Genomic DNA, 16,655 nt, shown 5'->3' with positions numbered 1-16,655 from the left:
ATTCTTTTGCAACCACAAATAACTTCTCTGAACAGAGCTAATAAAGTTCCCTCGTATCTTGGGTCTTGCATCTATCCTCTATCTTATTTGAAATTAATATGAAATATCCATAAGATTAGCTTACCTAAACATTCCGAGTCAACTATTACGTAGCCAGCTATACATTCACATTGATCCCTGGACGTGCTTCCTGTGTCAGCTGTTTCGGATTTATCAGGGCATGCTGTACACTCGACTGCATCATAAACTTCACTATAGGCATGAAGTGGACATGCTGTTTGAATGAATGTAAATGAAGAGGAACTAAACATTTTCAATAATACCTTAAAGCAATAACAAAATACAATGGCATACATAAATCCATGCGCATGCAAGTGACACACTCTCTCTCTCTCTCTCTCTCTCTCTCTCTCTCTCTCTCTCTCTCTCTCTCTCTCTCTCTCTCTCTCTCTCTCTCTCTCTCTCTCTCTCTCTCTCTCTCTTGGGGTCAAACTGTGGGAGGAAACTTAGCGATACATTTTGTAAGCAAGTATAAATGTCAAAATTACAAAGGGAAGCCGAGTTTCGAATTTTTTCTTACCTTCACATCCACTAGTGACTATTATCTGACCAGGATTACATGCACACATATACTCCCCACTTCTAGTACCACAGGCACAAGTAGATTTGGAATCACAATCACATGCAGCATTTCCTGGAAATATTTCCAGCGTTGAGGAATCTATTCGAGAGAAAATCACACTGAAATATAATAGAGTCTAGCTACATATAGTAGTTTCCAAATGTTTTTTTTTTTCTATTTATGGTATTTTTTGACCCTCTCCGTTTTGCTTCTTATCTGCTCCATCATCTATATCTTACACACAACCTCAGTAAATGTACATAAAATTGCACAGGTTGAGCATATAAGCGTTTTACTCAAGTGAAACTTCCTCCTACAAATAATTTTTGTTTGAATATAGAAAGAAATATTTTAGTATAATCACTTTGGATTTGTAGGAACCACATGCGTAATTACTCTTGCAAAGTAGTCCCATATATAGTCAATGACAAAATGACATGCGACATTATTGTAGTTGGCTATCACTGTTATTTTAATGCATCATTGTACCATATAATGTTAAATCTACACAGATCTCCACTGTAGAATAGGTGACAGAAGGGGTGGCTAAAATAATGCTTGAGTTTCATTTGGCGGGGCTTAACATTTTTCGAGTGGAGAGGGTGAGAGGAGCTACAATATTTGTTTAACCGTAAATTGTGTACATTTCCTAACTGTAGAACTGATGGAAATCGATTGCTATGCAGACAAATTGCAAGAGATAAAATCAAAATGACTGAATAAGTTCTATATAAACTCAACCTAAAATGTTTTGCTATCATTATATATGGTTTGTTATTACATCCTTGTCAAGCATTGTGAAAAATAAAATCGACCTACCTATCCAATGTGATTTTTTTATTTTTTCTGGCCTTACATATGATATTTAATTGCGTGTGCAAAAATGTATATAATGGAAATTGCATGCAAATTTATGTAAATTGGCCACCTTTCTAAATTTTAAATGCGTGATTGCACCAAGACAAAGTTTCTATGTATTACAGATTTTGAATTATGCAGTAAATCATGATTGTTTATTTTACTATAACTGTGGCCCACATTCAGTAAAATTAAGACAAGCACACATTGATATGAAAGTGTATAATTTCATTTTTTGCTGTATTCCTGCGAACAAAATTTCGAGCTGTACTATAAGTAGACTGAAAGATCAGCCGCTGTAGGCGTTCTTCTCATTCCTGGCCACAAACGATGACGAAGGTGATAGCAATGAGAATGCATGTTTGTGTCTGTCTTAATATGTCTGTATATGATGTGTGTAGGCCATTCAGAAGAATACAATTCTCAAACTATTCACATGATTATAAGCAAAACTTGAGCTTGAGTTTCAGTACCTCCATGTTACTAACGGCAGGTAATAAATGGCTTCTGTACACATTTTAACCCAATAAATGTATATATGTATATGGCAGACACACATTTCGACTGTCTCGTAATAAAGAAAACAATGCCAAATATAACGTATACACATAATTGTTGTTTTACGATATATATATATATATATATATATATATATATATATATATATATATATATATATATATATATATATATATATATATTGCGCTCTGCCACTGCGGTATAGAGCACTGTCTTAGCAGATTGATACTCATCGAGTTATATATATATATATATATATATATATATATATATATATATATATATGTATGTATCTATATATATAAACCAAAATAATATGGATGTCATTAGTCGTTACTCGGCTTTTGTTTAGCGATCACCAATTTACCAATCGCCTGATGATGAAGCGTGAAACTCCCTTACTATTTTAATTAAATCTATAATGCTCTGCTAATAATATTACATGGAGCACTGTTCTCTCCAGTGAGACACTAATGAAATATACATTATTGTAAAACGATACGTATTATGTGTACGCTTTCTACTTACCATCAATAGTTTCGTCAGCAAGGCTTGCAATGTCGCTCGATATGTGGTTTAAGATGAAGATGTTTTCTGCTATGGCAAGTTTCTTAAGTCTGACAAGATTAACATTGCCTACACCTACAGCTACAACATCTATGTTTTCACTTATGATTTTTGTATATATATTATCATATTTTCCTTTACATAATCTTCCTCTACCGTCAGTCAGAAGTATTATAAGCCTACAGTGAGATAAAACGGTGGACCGTCAATGAAAATGCTCTAAAGAACAACCTGAAAATATCTTTAAACAAACTCTTGAGTTTTAGTTCACTATAAAATATTAGACTGTGAGGACATTGTAAAACCTATAATTGTATAGCCTAACGAACTTCCGACGAACTGATTACACTGTGTACGAGAACAGTACCTAAACATGTTAAACAACAGTGTCCCAAGGAACAAATAAATAAACAAACAAACAAACAAACAAACAAACAAACAAACAAACAAACAAACAAACATTGATATATGAATAATTATCACCGATATCATTATCTACACATGTGTGTATTGGTTTGTATACTAAACCTTGTTTCCACATATACCCTTCCAACATTGTGTTTGTATGGCTGTAGGCCTATATATAGACTCTAAGTTTAGTATACATTATGCCCAAATATCGCCCTCTCAGCAGCCCACTTAACTTGCATATAAAATGGCATGGTATAATTGTACCTGAAAATCAGAAATATTCCATTCATTTCTCAGTCAATTACTCGGTTATCAGAGCGTCTATGTTTCTGAGAAAGTTAACACTTCGAATTTCCAATATTTCATAACAAAATATTTAGCGTGTGAATTTACTGTATCTGTACTTGTTACAGTTAATGCAAAACATTTTTTTTAATTTCATTGTCATAACTGAGTACAGTGCACACAAGAGCACTACAATTATCATTTGGTAGAGTACAATCATGAAGGATTGTATTCGGAACTTTCAAGATGTCCTTTTCCTTTGACGCATTGTTGACATTGAATGTTGTATTCCGAACCATGTGCTCACTGACGTCAATCTCAACGGTGACAACTAAAATTTCGTCAACAAATTCGTTGAAATCGAAGATTTGTTGATGGAGTTAAATAATATGAACAGCATCCATAACGAATACACGATACACTCAAACAAGATGAATGTTTTGTATACTGGGCAGCATTGACGATCGAATGAATTCAGAGATTCTTGAAATAGATTATTTATGAGCCTCTTCGGCCATTTTAGTTTTCTAATCAAATAGATTTCCTCAACTCAATACACATAAAAATGAAATATATTTATAAGATAAAAATATATTAAAATCGTATAAAATATACGGTTCAATCGTAACATTAATATCAATAAATTCAAAAAACGTATATCTTCAATATTCCAAAAGATAATTTTGGTCTGGTCGGCTTGCCATACTGTACGGCCTGATAAGAGCTTTTAATATTTAGGGAGCAGTGACCTGGAGGGGGGGGGTCGGAGGAATTGCTTTGAAAATCCCAAAAATTGCAGTAAATCCCCTGCCTGGTTTGATTTTTTTCATAACCCCCCCCCCACACACACACACACACACACACACACACACAAATATTTCCAAACTCCCCCCCCCCCACACACACACCAATTTAGTCATAACTTTTAATGTATGGCATCCTACAAACATTACACAAATTGAGGTTGAGTGTTCCATTGAGACACACACACACTCACATACATACATACATACATACATACATACATACATACATACATACATACATACATACACACGTACATACACACACACTCACATACATACATACATACATACATACATACATACATACATACATACATACATACATACATACATACATACATAGAAAAAACTGTAGTAAAACTGTAAATTAGGCAGTATAAGTTGACACAAAGTTTGAGGGAGGCAAGTGGGGGTACGTATGGGGGGGTTCCCCTCCCGTCCCTGGAGATTCTTGAAATTCAAGGACAAAAAGAATACTTTCTGCTGCTGTTTTAACATGTCGGGGTACCGTAGTAATAATACTACATAAAATTTAAATCAAAATAAAAGGGAGCAGTCTGTGGGTAGGTACAGGACGGGGTTCCCTTTGAGGCCGTAGAAAATTTTGAAATTCAAGGACTAAAACTAAAACAAAAGTGTTATCTGGTATTATTTTAACATGTCTAGGTGATAACAATACCCTCTCCTTATCACAATTGAAATTTTAATTCAGAATACTAACACTGAGAAAAATTCTCAAAATACAGTTGCATGCCATACCATATAAAATTATGAAAAATTATTGTATACTTATATGTTGATTTCATGTAACAGAACGCCATGTACTAGTATCTGTGTAATGAAAAGTTATAGCTAAACATTACCATATGCTTTGTTTTCAACATGTATTTAATATTTATAATCAGTATTTACCAGTTATAAACATCTGTACAATGAAACCTGTCAGAGATTTTCAGCTGCTTTCACTGCCCGACATAATCTACACCGTGATTTTCTAGATGAGTTGATCCTATTTGAGCAGACCTTGCCCTCCTGTGTGGCTTCAGCCGTTTATTTCTTTAACCAGGTTATTCCTTACTTCTTTATCACTTAATGATTTAATTGTTTCATGTTACAGAACTCAATGTACTAGTATCGGTTTGATCAATTTGTGCTACAGATTGCTATGGTGTACTGTACTGGCTTCAGAAACTGCATGTTTATGTCAAATGTGTATGCATTTTCTTAGTGGCTATGTATATGCAATATGCACTGAAAAATTCTAACAGCAAAAGCTGTGTTAATAAATAACTTGCATACTCGTGTATATACAGGTGTGTAATACACTTTAGTGTTAGCAAATATTTTGAGTACCCCCTACCATTCACTCCCTTGTTTTTGAATACCCCCTCCCTCCCCTTCACTAACCAGTTTTTCAGTACCCCCCCCCCCCTTTCAGGTCATTAATCATGACGGCTTGCTTCGGCTGTTTTTTTCCTTTCTTTCTTAGTGTACAAATATTGTTTTTGTGATATCATGTATTTCACCACCAAACTAATTGTCACTTTGGGAATTTGTGTGAACTTGGAAAACCTAAAATATATTTTAAAAACATGATGAGATGTAGCACTGCTAGAGCAATGTTTTATGACCACGCCAATGAAAAGTAGCAGGGGTACGGTATTAATAAGATTTCTATTCAGCTGGACAATGATGAGGCTATTACCCGATATCACCTCTTCGTCGTATCGCCGTGGGTGTCGTTTCGGCATCGTGACACAAGTCGTTAGATTAACTTATATTATTACAATACTTGTTGATTGCTACGTTATAAAGCGATGTGTTGAGCAAGACAAGAAATTAGCTATGTTATTATATACATAGACCCTCATATTTCCAGGGTGTGACATCAAATTACAGTAATGTGAAAACGATACATTTAATATTACTACACTTCTGACATCAGAATTATAGTAATATGTTCGGAACTACGTAGCATTGTTTGTAAACATTAATCTGTACAGTTATGATGATGATGATGATGTTGTTGTTGTTGTTGTTGTTGTTGTTGTTGTTGTTGTTGTTAAATGCGAAAGTGAAAATCATTATTTTGTGATATAAGGCACCTGTGAAATAAGGTTTTGGTTATAATTCATGATTTTTCGAATATTGGACGTGGTCATCAAAGCTAATCGTGCTAGGTGCAATCACAAATTGACATGCATATGTACTTAATAGTACACTGCCCTTATAGTGCAGGGGCATATGGGTTTTCGTGTGAAATGCATGTTAATTTTATGAAACATATATGGTTACATTCATTATAGGACCACATATAAAAAAATACATGTTGGCAATTTTTATCTTCAAAATTAGTCTTAGGGGGCTAAAAATAAAATGTGGCCCCAAGACCCTATTCTTAACCATTGGTTAGGCAATGAAAACCCATGAATCCATGTGATTATAGTCAACTTCCATTGATATGGCCTTAGCAACAGCCAACAATGCCAGTATATTTTACAAAGATAACAACATTTTTGGTTAGTCAGGCCAAAAAAATATCAAAACATGTATGAAATATGCCTATCAACAAGACCATGTCCATAGCAACAGTCAGAACATTATGTATATTGTAAAAATAACAACAGTAATTGGTAGGTATATATAAGGGCAGTCTTAATTCTGTTTCTCATGGCCCAAACGACCCTAAATGTCTTCAGTTAGATGAAAAAAAATTAAATCGACGCCCTATATGAGTTATTTGCATAATTAGTGATTTTCAGTAATTACGCTCGATCTTAAGAATGCACTCATCCTCTGAAAAAATAAAATAAAGCAATCGTACAGTTCACATATTTTAATTTGACATCAATATACAGAAAAACCATGATTTTACATCATTTATGAAATTGTTGCAAAAATTACCCTTAATATTGAAATAAAAATTGCCAACATATATTTTTTAATTGCTCAGATGATGGGGAACACAATGATGTATGTTGGCAAAAATTAACATGAATTTCACACAAAACCCAAAAATCTACCATATGCCCCCACACGTGCAGGGGCATATGGGTTTTCGTGTGAAATGCATGTTAATTTTATGAAACATATATGGTTACATTCATTATAGGACCACATATAAAAAAATACATGTTGGCAATTTTTATCTTCAAAATTAGTCTTAGGGGGCTAAAAATAAAATGTGGCCCCAAGACCCTATTCTTAACCATTGGTTAGGCAATGAAAACCCATGAATCCATGTGATTATAGTCAACTTCCATTGATATGGCCTTAGCAACAGCCAACAATGCCAGTATATTTTACAAAGATAACAACATTTTTGGTTAGTCAGGCCAAAAAAATATCAAAACATGTATGAAATATGCCTATCAACAAGACCATGTCCATAGCAACAGTCAGAACATTATGTATATTGTAAAAATAACAACAGTAATTGGTAGGTATATATAAGGGCAGTCTTAATTCTGTTTCTCATGGCCCAAACGACCCTAAATGTCTTCAATTAGATGAAAAAAAATTAAATCGACGCCCTATATGAGTTATTTGCATAATTAGTGATTTTCAGTAATTACGCTAGATCTTAAGAATGCACTCATCCTCTGAAAAAATAAAATAAAGCAATCGTACAGTTCACATATTTTAATTTGCCATCAATATACAGAAAAACCATGATTTTACATCATTTATGAAATTGTTGCAAAAATTACCCTTAATATTGAAATAAAAATTGCCAACATATATTTTTTAATTGCTCAGATGATGGGGAACACAATGATATATGTTGGCAAAAATTAACATGAATTTCACACAAAACCCAAAAATCTACCATATGCGATAGTGCAGGGGCATATGGGTTTTCGTGTGAAATGCATGTTAATTTTATGAAATATATATGGTTACATTCATTATAGGACCACATATAAAAAAATACATGTTGGCAATTTTTATCTTCAAAATTAGTCTTAGGGGGCTAAAAATAAAATGTGGCCCCAAGACCCTATTCTTAACCATTGGTTAGGCAATGAAAACCCATGAATCCATGTGATTATAGTCAACTTCCATTGATATGGCCTTAGCAACAGCCAACAATGCCAGTATATTTTACAAAGATAACAACATTTTTGGTTAGTCAGGCCAAAAAAATATCAAAACATGTATGAAATATGCCTATCAACAAGACCATGTCCATAGCAACAGTCAGAACATTATGTATATTGTAAAAATAACAACAGTAATTGGTAGGTATATATAAGGACAGTCTTAATTCTGTTTCTCATGGCCCAAACGACCCTAAATGTCTTCAATTAGATGAAAAAAATTTAAATCGACGCCCTATATGAGTTATTTGCATAATTAGTGATTTTCAGTAATTACGCTAGATCTTAAGAATGCACTCATCCTCTGGTGTCATATGGATGTGTGAGCTGATTAAAAATATGCACTTCTGATCTCAATAGATATAATACTTAATCGATAAAATAGAGAAAATATCATTGTATACTAGTACATGTATATATTTACATGTCATACCTCTCAGTATCGAAACAATAAACGGTTCATGCATATATTCGGAACAGGTAGCCGGTGGGGGTCAGCTATGAAACGATGATGCGAAGCCCAGGGTTAGTCGAATCTCCACTAAAACTACATCGAGCTGTAAGCCATTAATACACGTACAATTACTGAAATTTAACTAGCAAATTATAGTCTACCATCCTTGAAACTAGTGAATATATCCATCGCCCTTTTGTAATAAAACCTTGCGAATCTCATAAGCTTAAGGTGAACAGATTACACTAACCTAGATCGGGTGGTGGTGTCTGTGGATGGTAGGCTGGTAGCCTGAATGAGAATGAATGGGTACTCTTAGGTAGGTTTTATTTGAGTAGACGTGGTAACAAGGACAAAAATAGTTGACAAAACAACTACTTGAGTGGTAGACCTGATTATTTTTTTTTTCAAAATTATTGTCTAGTATTAAATTGATTTTACTGGCACGAAAGAAAAGATTCAGTTGAGGTTAACTATACGAAAAGTCAAATTTACCCACCTTTACCCAACCTTTACAATACCTGTGACCCACCTAACTACCATCTCTGTCAAGGGGTAGTACGAGACAAAGTGACACTTTTGACTGTTCACAGCCCCCAGGGGAGAGGTCACCGGGGGTGAATTAAGTCAAAGGTGTCACTTCGTCTCATACTCACCACATTATATAACTAAAATGGTGGACACTAGTGAAAGTTACAGCGGGTTAAAAATACACCAAACTCAACTTTTACAGAAGAGGATATGAACAATAAGTTCCAAAGCTACGTTTTATTTATTGATGTAGTAACTAATGGATATGCAATATCATGTCTGGTAGCGCAGAATTTTTCTTTCGACAAGGCGTGAAGGAACAGCAATCTAAAGTTTTGCCTTTATTGAAGGCATTCAGTTTACATCTGACATAAACATATTTTTGATCAATAGCATAGCATAGCATCAATTGAATCGTTACTATACAAAGTTATGTATTCGAGTGAATAGACCCAATTGTTTTTATTCAAAACTACTGTCTAGTCTCTTACTCACGCCATTATGTCGTATGTATTGTCTACGTTTCTACTAGTGTAGCTATTTGGTTGGAGTTACATGTCAATTCAAGGGAACAACATGAATAGATGTGTTCTCCGCTGTTACATTTGATTACGTTATTTCATCGAAATTCTAAAATAAAACAGGATAAAGGACAATGTACCATAAAATAAAGATGATAAATTCAGTATCTGAAGAATATCTTTTCTAATATTTCAAAGGAACAATATGAATATATACATATTTAGTTTAGTTATTCAGCGTGAAGGCACTCTTACATTCGATTACGCAACGAACCTCCTCTTGGTCAGTCATGAATAAAGGTTGAAAGTAACAGCAGAGACACATTCTAATGTACCACCCAACCCCAACCACCAACCCACCAGAAAATAGTATCTTAAATCAAATTGTATTGCATTGTTAGCTATCATTCCAAGTTTTTTATTACTCAAATAAAATCTGACATTCAAATCCTCAACATAAACAACATGGAATGTACCCTTCTACATCTTTTGGTAATTCTCATACACAAATAACCTTTATTGCTGGGAATAAGTACTCACATGCCAACTTGATGACTAAGTCTGTCTCATTTTGACATCATACATAATACGCAAATGATATGCAAATAAATAAGCCAGAATTTATAATATTGTGATTAAAATGCAAAATTATACAACAGTCTACAAGTTTATCGTCTACAGGATGTCCATAAGTACATTTATACAGATATAAAGCAATCGTACAGTTCACATCTTTTAATTTGCCATCAATATACAGAAAAACCATGATTTTACATCATTTATGAAATTGTTGCAAAAATTACCCTTAATATTGAAATAAAAATTGCCAACATATATTTTTTAATTGCTCAGATGATGGGGAACACAATGATATATGTTGGCAAAAATTAACATGAATTTCACACAAAACCCAAAAATCTACCATATGCCCCCACACTATTATACCAAGATTGACTGAAATTAATCTGCTAATACATGTCTGTCAAATGGCTCCATACAGAATGGCTGCCTAGCAGTCCTGTTGGATCATATCGTGACACAAGTTGACATACATACTAAACATCATAGTACATTGTATTTAAATAAAGTTTTAATGGAAACTGTTCATGCATGTTTGTGTAACCATAGACAGTGGAGGGAGAGCTAATGGTCCAAAACATGGAAAAATCAAAATAAAATGCTTAAAACCGTTATGCAAACATTTCTGAACAGATCTCATTCAAAGTTGGTATAAGGACAATGTCAAATGTTTCCCCAGTGGCCATATTGGATCGTATTGTGACATAATTTGATATGCATGTGTAGATTATAATACAACGTATATCCTTGTATCCAGTTTAAAGGGAATCGTTTAAAACAGAATGCATATGTATGCCATAGTGTGCTGTCCTTGTACCAGTCATGTCCAAGTATTGGTTCTGGTGTCTGGACATGAAAAATTCGTTTAAAAAATGGCCGCCCGGTGGCCATATTGGATCGTATCACAACATGAATTCACATGCATATGTATGTAATAGAACATAGTCCTTATACCAACTTTGAATGAGATCTGTTCAGGCATGTCTGCGTAATGGCTTCGAACATGAAAAATTCGTAACAAAATGGCTGTTTGGCGGCCATATTGAATTGTATCACAAAATAAATTGACATGCATGTGTATGCCATAGTGTGTTGCCTTATACCAAGTTTGATAGAAATTGGTTCTGTCATTTTCCAAGTAGTGGTTCTGGACATGAAAAATCGTTTAAAAATGGCCGCCTGGCGGCCATATTAAATTGTATCACAAAATAAATTGAGATGCATATGTATGTAATAGAACATTGTCCTTATACCAATTCTGAGTGAGATCTGTTCAGGCATGTCAGTGTAATGACTTCGAACATGAAAAATTCGTAACAAAATTGCCGTCTGGCGACCATATTGGATCGTATTACAAAATAAACTGACGTGCATATGTATGCCATAGTGTTTTGTCCTTTACCAAGTTTGAGAGAAATCGGTCCAGTAATTTCCAAGAAATGGCTCAAGATGCGCACGCACACACACACACACACACGCACACACACACACACACACACACACACACACACACACGGACGGACGCATGGAGGTCATGCTATAGTCGCCCCCCCCCCCCACCGACTTCGTCCGACGGAACATATATCACCAACAACAACAACAATGCGACGCTATACGTACACAGGCACATCAACATAGTTTGTATCAAGTACTAGACTCATTGTGGCTGTCATAAAAAAGTGAAACCCGTGTGAAATTATTATTTCCCACGGTACGTAGTATAGCGGTAAATTAATGTCTCAGCGTTTCGCCTAAATATAACATTAACCTTGAACAAATAGAGAAATGTAATATATATTATTAAAATATTTGTTGAGTAGGACGATGAAATTAGCTATGTAATTAAAATTAGCTATGTTACTTCGGGACGATCGCTCAATGTTGCACAAACTGAACAGACGAATTCGAACATCCTTCGTTTAGGTAAAAAAAAACCTCCCCTCCCCCTAAATGAGCATTCATAAATACGACATTAAACGTATTTATATAATTATTTTTATGTCAACTATGATAAAAAAAAAAATAAAAAAAACTGTAGCAGCCAGACCACTACGATCGATGTAATGTTAAAACATGATGGTAAACACATTAAAATACTACAAGAAACCCAGCACCATATCTCACATTAAAAGTAAATTTCTATCACCTTATCAACATCGCAGTAGTAAATACAAAAGTTGTTATCATTGAAGGGTGAATGTTGTCCGTCGATTTTAGGTTAGAAGTGCGAACATGAAGTTGAGCAATCTACTGATGCCAGACCCCCTCCCCAACTAAACGAACGAAGTTCGCTTATTAAGTTTGTGTGACATTGTGCTCCCGTCCCTAAAACAGTTCACATCTATATTTGAATGAATAACGTTTTGTAAATGGAAGATAAATCTCTTCATAAAAGAGCACTCACAATGGTTATCTCAAAATGTTAATATCATAAATTCCTTATCACATCTACAATACTTATAGCGTTATAATCATACAAGTGTACCTTTTAGCACCTTGACGTGAGTCTTCCAGGATTTCAAAAGCCACTTCGAGAGCAGTGTCTGTGTGGGAACCATGACCGATATATCCATACGAGTTCAGCTCTCCTATAAAGGTACATTTGTTCATGCTGCCTGGGTTGCTGATATAGTTGATGTTACAAATAATCTCTTTTTGGATGGAAAAGGCGACGACTGCAGGGTGTACACCAGTTGTGGAAATACTGAGCTGTGTTGAGAGATGCCTTACAAAGTCGATCTCGGTTTGAAAGTGTGTACGCCCGACACTGCTTGAACTATCTACCACGAATACGATCTCAGTAGCGGTAGATGCATACGGTTCTAACTTATCAAGAAACGACTTGGTTTCATCCGTAATAGCTTGAGCACATAAAAGTCCGTTCATGGCGAAATAGATGTACAGTATTAAACGACAGTACATCATTTGTTTTAGAAGTGCCATAATGGTCTTACAACAGAATTCGAACAACATACGAAGTGAGTTAACAACTACTGATATCAGGTGTTGGACACGTCGAACACCACTTGTAGTTTTTACGACTATCCGATGCTAGTTTTAAGCGATTTCATAAGTGGGCGAGAACAGTAAATATGCATACGTGTCGAAACTGAATATGAAAATGAAAATGAGGCGGTTGTTTACATTCAAAATAGTAGACAATTGTATTGCACAGTCTCCAAAAATAGGAACAATTTTCAAATGAAAGATATATAGAACATTCATTGGATAAATACCTTTGAACATTTTTTGTGGTACTTGAACAATTCCAGCATATGTCAGGAGAGTAAAACTGTGGTTAGGAGGGGATACTAGAAAATAAAATGAATTCTCCTGTTAAATGATATACCCAATGACATACCCATTGTACCTGGATAGAGAACAAATTGAAGCAATCAAGTGACATCACTACCAACGTAAAGGCAGTGTACCTGAGAGTGATTGTACAGACAGCAGTTGTGATTTAGACATAGTGGAAGAAGTGTTTAGTTCAGAGGAAGACAGTACTAGTGGGACTGGGATCTATGTGTATACGAGACCAGGACGAAGGGTAATAGCACGGAAAACATGATCGTTAATCCAGTTGTGTTTTTCAACGTATCTACTTCGACAACAAGAGGACACAGTTTGAAATTATTTAAGGACAGATCCAGATTGGATATACGTAAATATTTTTTCAGTCAACGTGTCGTAGACATTTGAAACAGTTTACCAGAAAGGATTATTGCTAATTCATCAGTTAATCACTTTAAAGCGTGTATTGATAACCACCTCAGAACAGTAAGGGGTCTTTAAAAGCCTCAATGGCTTCCTACCCTATGTAAATTCACGGTAAATAATATGTGTTTCGTGTTATTGTAGATATGTTTCAACACTGTGTTGAAGTTTTCTACTTAGCTAGTAAACGATTGGAACTCAGAGAAGACACGTTTTTCACACTTCTCAACAGAAAAAAATATTTATAAAATACGCAAATCAAGACAGTTAACTAGTTACTACTTTTCCGTGAAGAGTTATACAGTGCGAATGTCACTCGTTTGATACAGGGTTTTTAGTAGTCCAGAGTTTCGTGAAATTGGAAGATAGATTTGTCACGTGACAATGTATTTTGATGCGTTTTACCTAACAGGATAAAGCCAATGTTAAGATTAATTTTAGCAAAAATATGAAAGAGACAAAATCATGACAGATTTTCCTCAGCCTGGAACGTATGATGCTGTTTGTAATCCTAAACGACGTAAAGTATGTCTATCTGTAGTTTTGCGAGCGCGTTTACTCGCCATATGGAAAACTAGATGCTACAAAAACACTTTATATTGGTTTTAGAATTCGATTTAAAAGCATAGAAAAATGCGGACTCTTGCCAAATATCAGATTATACGTGGCTACAGTTATACTTAGTGTGTCATATTAAGCTAGAATAATCAAATACATGATGAATGACTTTTTGTAGTTTGGCCATATTTTAAGTATACAAACTGCAGATTTCTTATAGTTTGCCATAACTATTTGCCAATTTTAAGGGGCATATCATGTATAATAAGTACAGCGAAGAATTTTGCATTCCAATAATTATTGTGTGTATATGTAGGAACGAAAATCTAAATACCCTGCCTTTGCGAAAAGCATTCGCTTCTAAGTCAAGTTCTATTTTCAATTTTCAATAACCGCACTTGTATAGGTGATATTAAAGCCCATACCCAGCTTTGGGGGAAGTACTGTATATGCCTTTCGTTTCTCTCTCTCTAAAACAGAATTCATAATGATATTAATGGGCATCTTATAAAGTTTTTGCAAGATCGTCAAGCAGTCCACACTGAGTCACGATCAAAAAATACCTGTCGTGTGAATATGATATTGGGGTGGGGGGTCATCATTTTTTAGAATTAAGTGATTGGGGGATCAGCCTGTTTTCGGTTTACGGAGGGGGGGGGGGGGTCAGTGACTTTTTGACGGCCCAATGGACAAATCACCCTATCCCCTGGCTGGAGAAACTGACCGGTCCCAAAGCCATCGTATCGGTGTTGTTGTAATATTTACTTTACCAGTGATAGGAGCAAACATGAAAGTGCAAACATTTATTTTACGGTTATTAAAGGTGACTAGTAAGGTATCATATTACTGTGCCGCGTTAAACTACCATGGCAATATAATTCTAATCGTAAATCATTTTATTTCTATGAGACATGTTTGATAAAAATACAGGTACATTTGTCTATTTCCAAATTGCAATATCCGTACTTGCACATATGATATCAAAGCCCCTCACCAGCTTTGGAGGAAGTACAGTATGTGTCATTTGTATTACATTCTTTTTTTTTTACTTTTCCCTAAAAAGAGAATTCATTGAGATTTGAAAGAGACTTAAAATGGAATACCCCTACTTTCAACTAACAATCCTCACTGTATATATTACCTTTAGTGAGACGTTTACTTCACGTGACCTTATTGGACTAATGTTCGCCTATTTACGTCAAGGAAAGAACATGCGTTGTACTATGAGTTTTACCTTAAATACTGAAGTTGTGTGGGTTTATTTAAGGCGTGGACATCAACATGTACGATATCATACTGTAACTACAATGTGTGTCTGTGTGTATTATGTGTGCGTTTATGGATGGATGGATGAGTTCGTTAATGGATGCCTGCCTGCCTACCTATACAACGTTAACATTGTATCCAAGTAGTGGCATGTCATTGCCTGCATATACGTAGACTTCTAAATCATCATAACGGTGTTGTTTTAATATTTACCAGAGATAGGAGCAAAATTGAAAGTGCAAAAAATTCTTTTACGGTTATTTAAGTGACTAATGAGGTAAATTCATGTTCCTGTGACGTGTTAAACTCATTTATTTGAGAGTGGCAGGATAAAAACGCAGGGTGAGTTGTCTATTTTCAATCTGCAATAACTGTTGGTAGTAGTAAACACGATAATAATTTTTTTTCGGCAGCCTTTGTGATTCAATTTCATCTATTTTAGATGTCAAAGAGATTAATCCTGAAATGGCACATACCCGCTTTTAACTACAATTTACTAAAATGTATCCCTACCAGTAGTAAAACGAATGTGTGTGTCTGCGTACGTATGCATGTGTGTGTATGTATGTGTGTATGTATGTATGTATGTATGTATGTATGTCTGTGTGTATGTATGTATGTATGTATGTATGTCTGTCTGTCTGTCTGTCTGTCTGTCTGTCTGTCTGTATGTATGTATGTATGTATGTATGTATGTATGTATGTATGTATGTACACTGCATGCACGCATTCATTCATTGTGTGCATATTTGGTTGTTCGTGGTCTTCCTATCCCTTTCCTAATGATAATAACTTAACACATTTACATTATTATTATTTAGAGAGGTCAGGATGGGTGAATGGTTAGAGTGGCCAGCTTGG

General features: G+C 34.9%; 1 protein-coding gene across 1 annotated transcript in view; it reads right to left on the bottom strand.

Annotated features, from left to right (window-relative positions):
- The window catches only part of LOC144450610 (sushi, von Willebrand factor type A, EGF and pentraxin domain-containing protein 1-like), a 21,283-nt gene extending 20,275 nt beyond the window's left edge, over positions 1-1,008 (bottom strand). Inside the window, exons 1-3 of the mRNA XM_078141254.1 lie at positions 987-1,008; positions 581-721; positions 125-274 (exon numbers count right to left, since the gene is read on the bottom strand). Coding sequence (XP_077997380.1) covers positions 125-274; positions 581-721; positions 987-1,008 — 313 coding nt within the window. The remainder of the gene's footprint in view (positions 1-124; positions 275-580; positions 722-986) is intronic.
- Positions 1,009-16,655: the final 15,647 nt, after the last annotated feature.

This window comes from Glandiceps talaboti, chromosome 20 (assembly GCF_964340395.1).
Source record: "Glandiceps talaboti chromosome 20, keGlaTala1.1, whole genome shotgun sequence".
In the NCBI taxonomy this organism is placed as follows: Eukaryota; Metazoa; Hemichordata; class Enteropneusta; family Spengelidae; genus Glandiceps; species Glandiceps talaboti.
The sequence above is the reverse complement of the archived record's forward strand: the minus strand, read 5'-3'. Positions and strand labels throughout refer to the sequence as shown.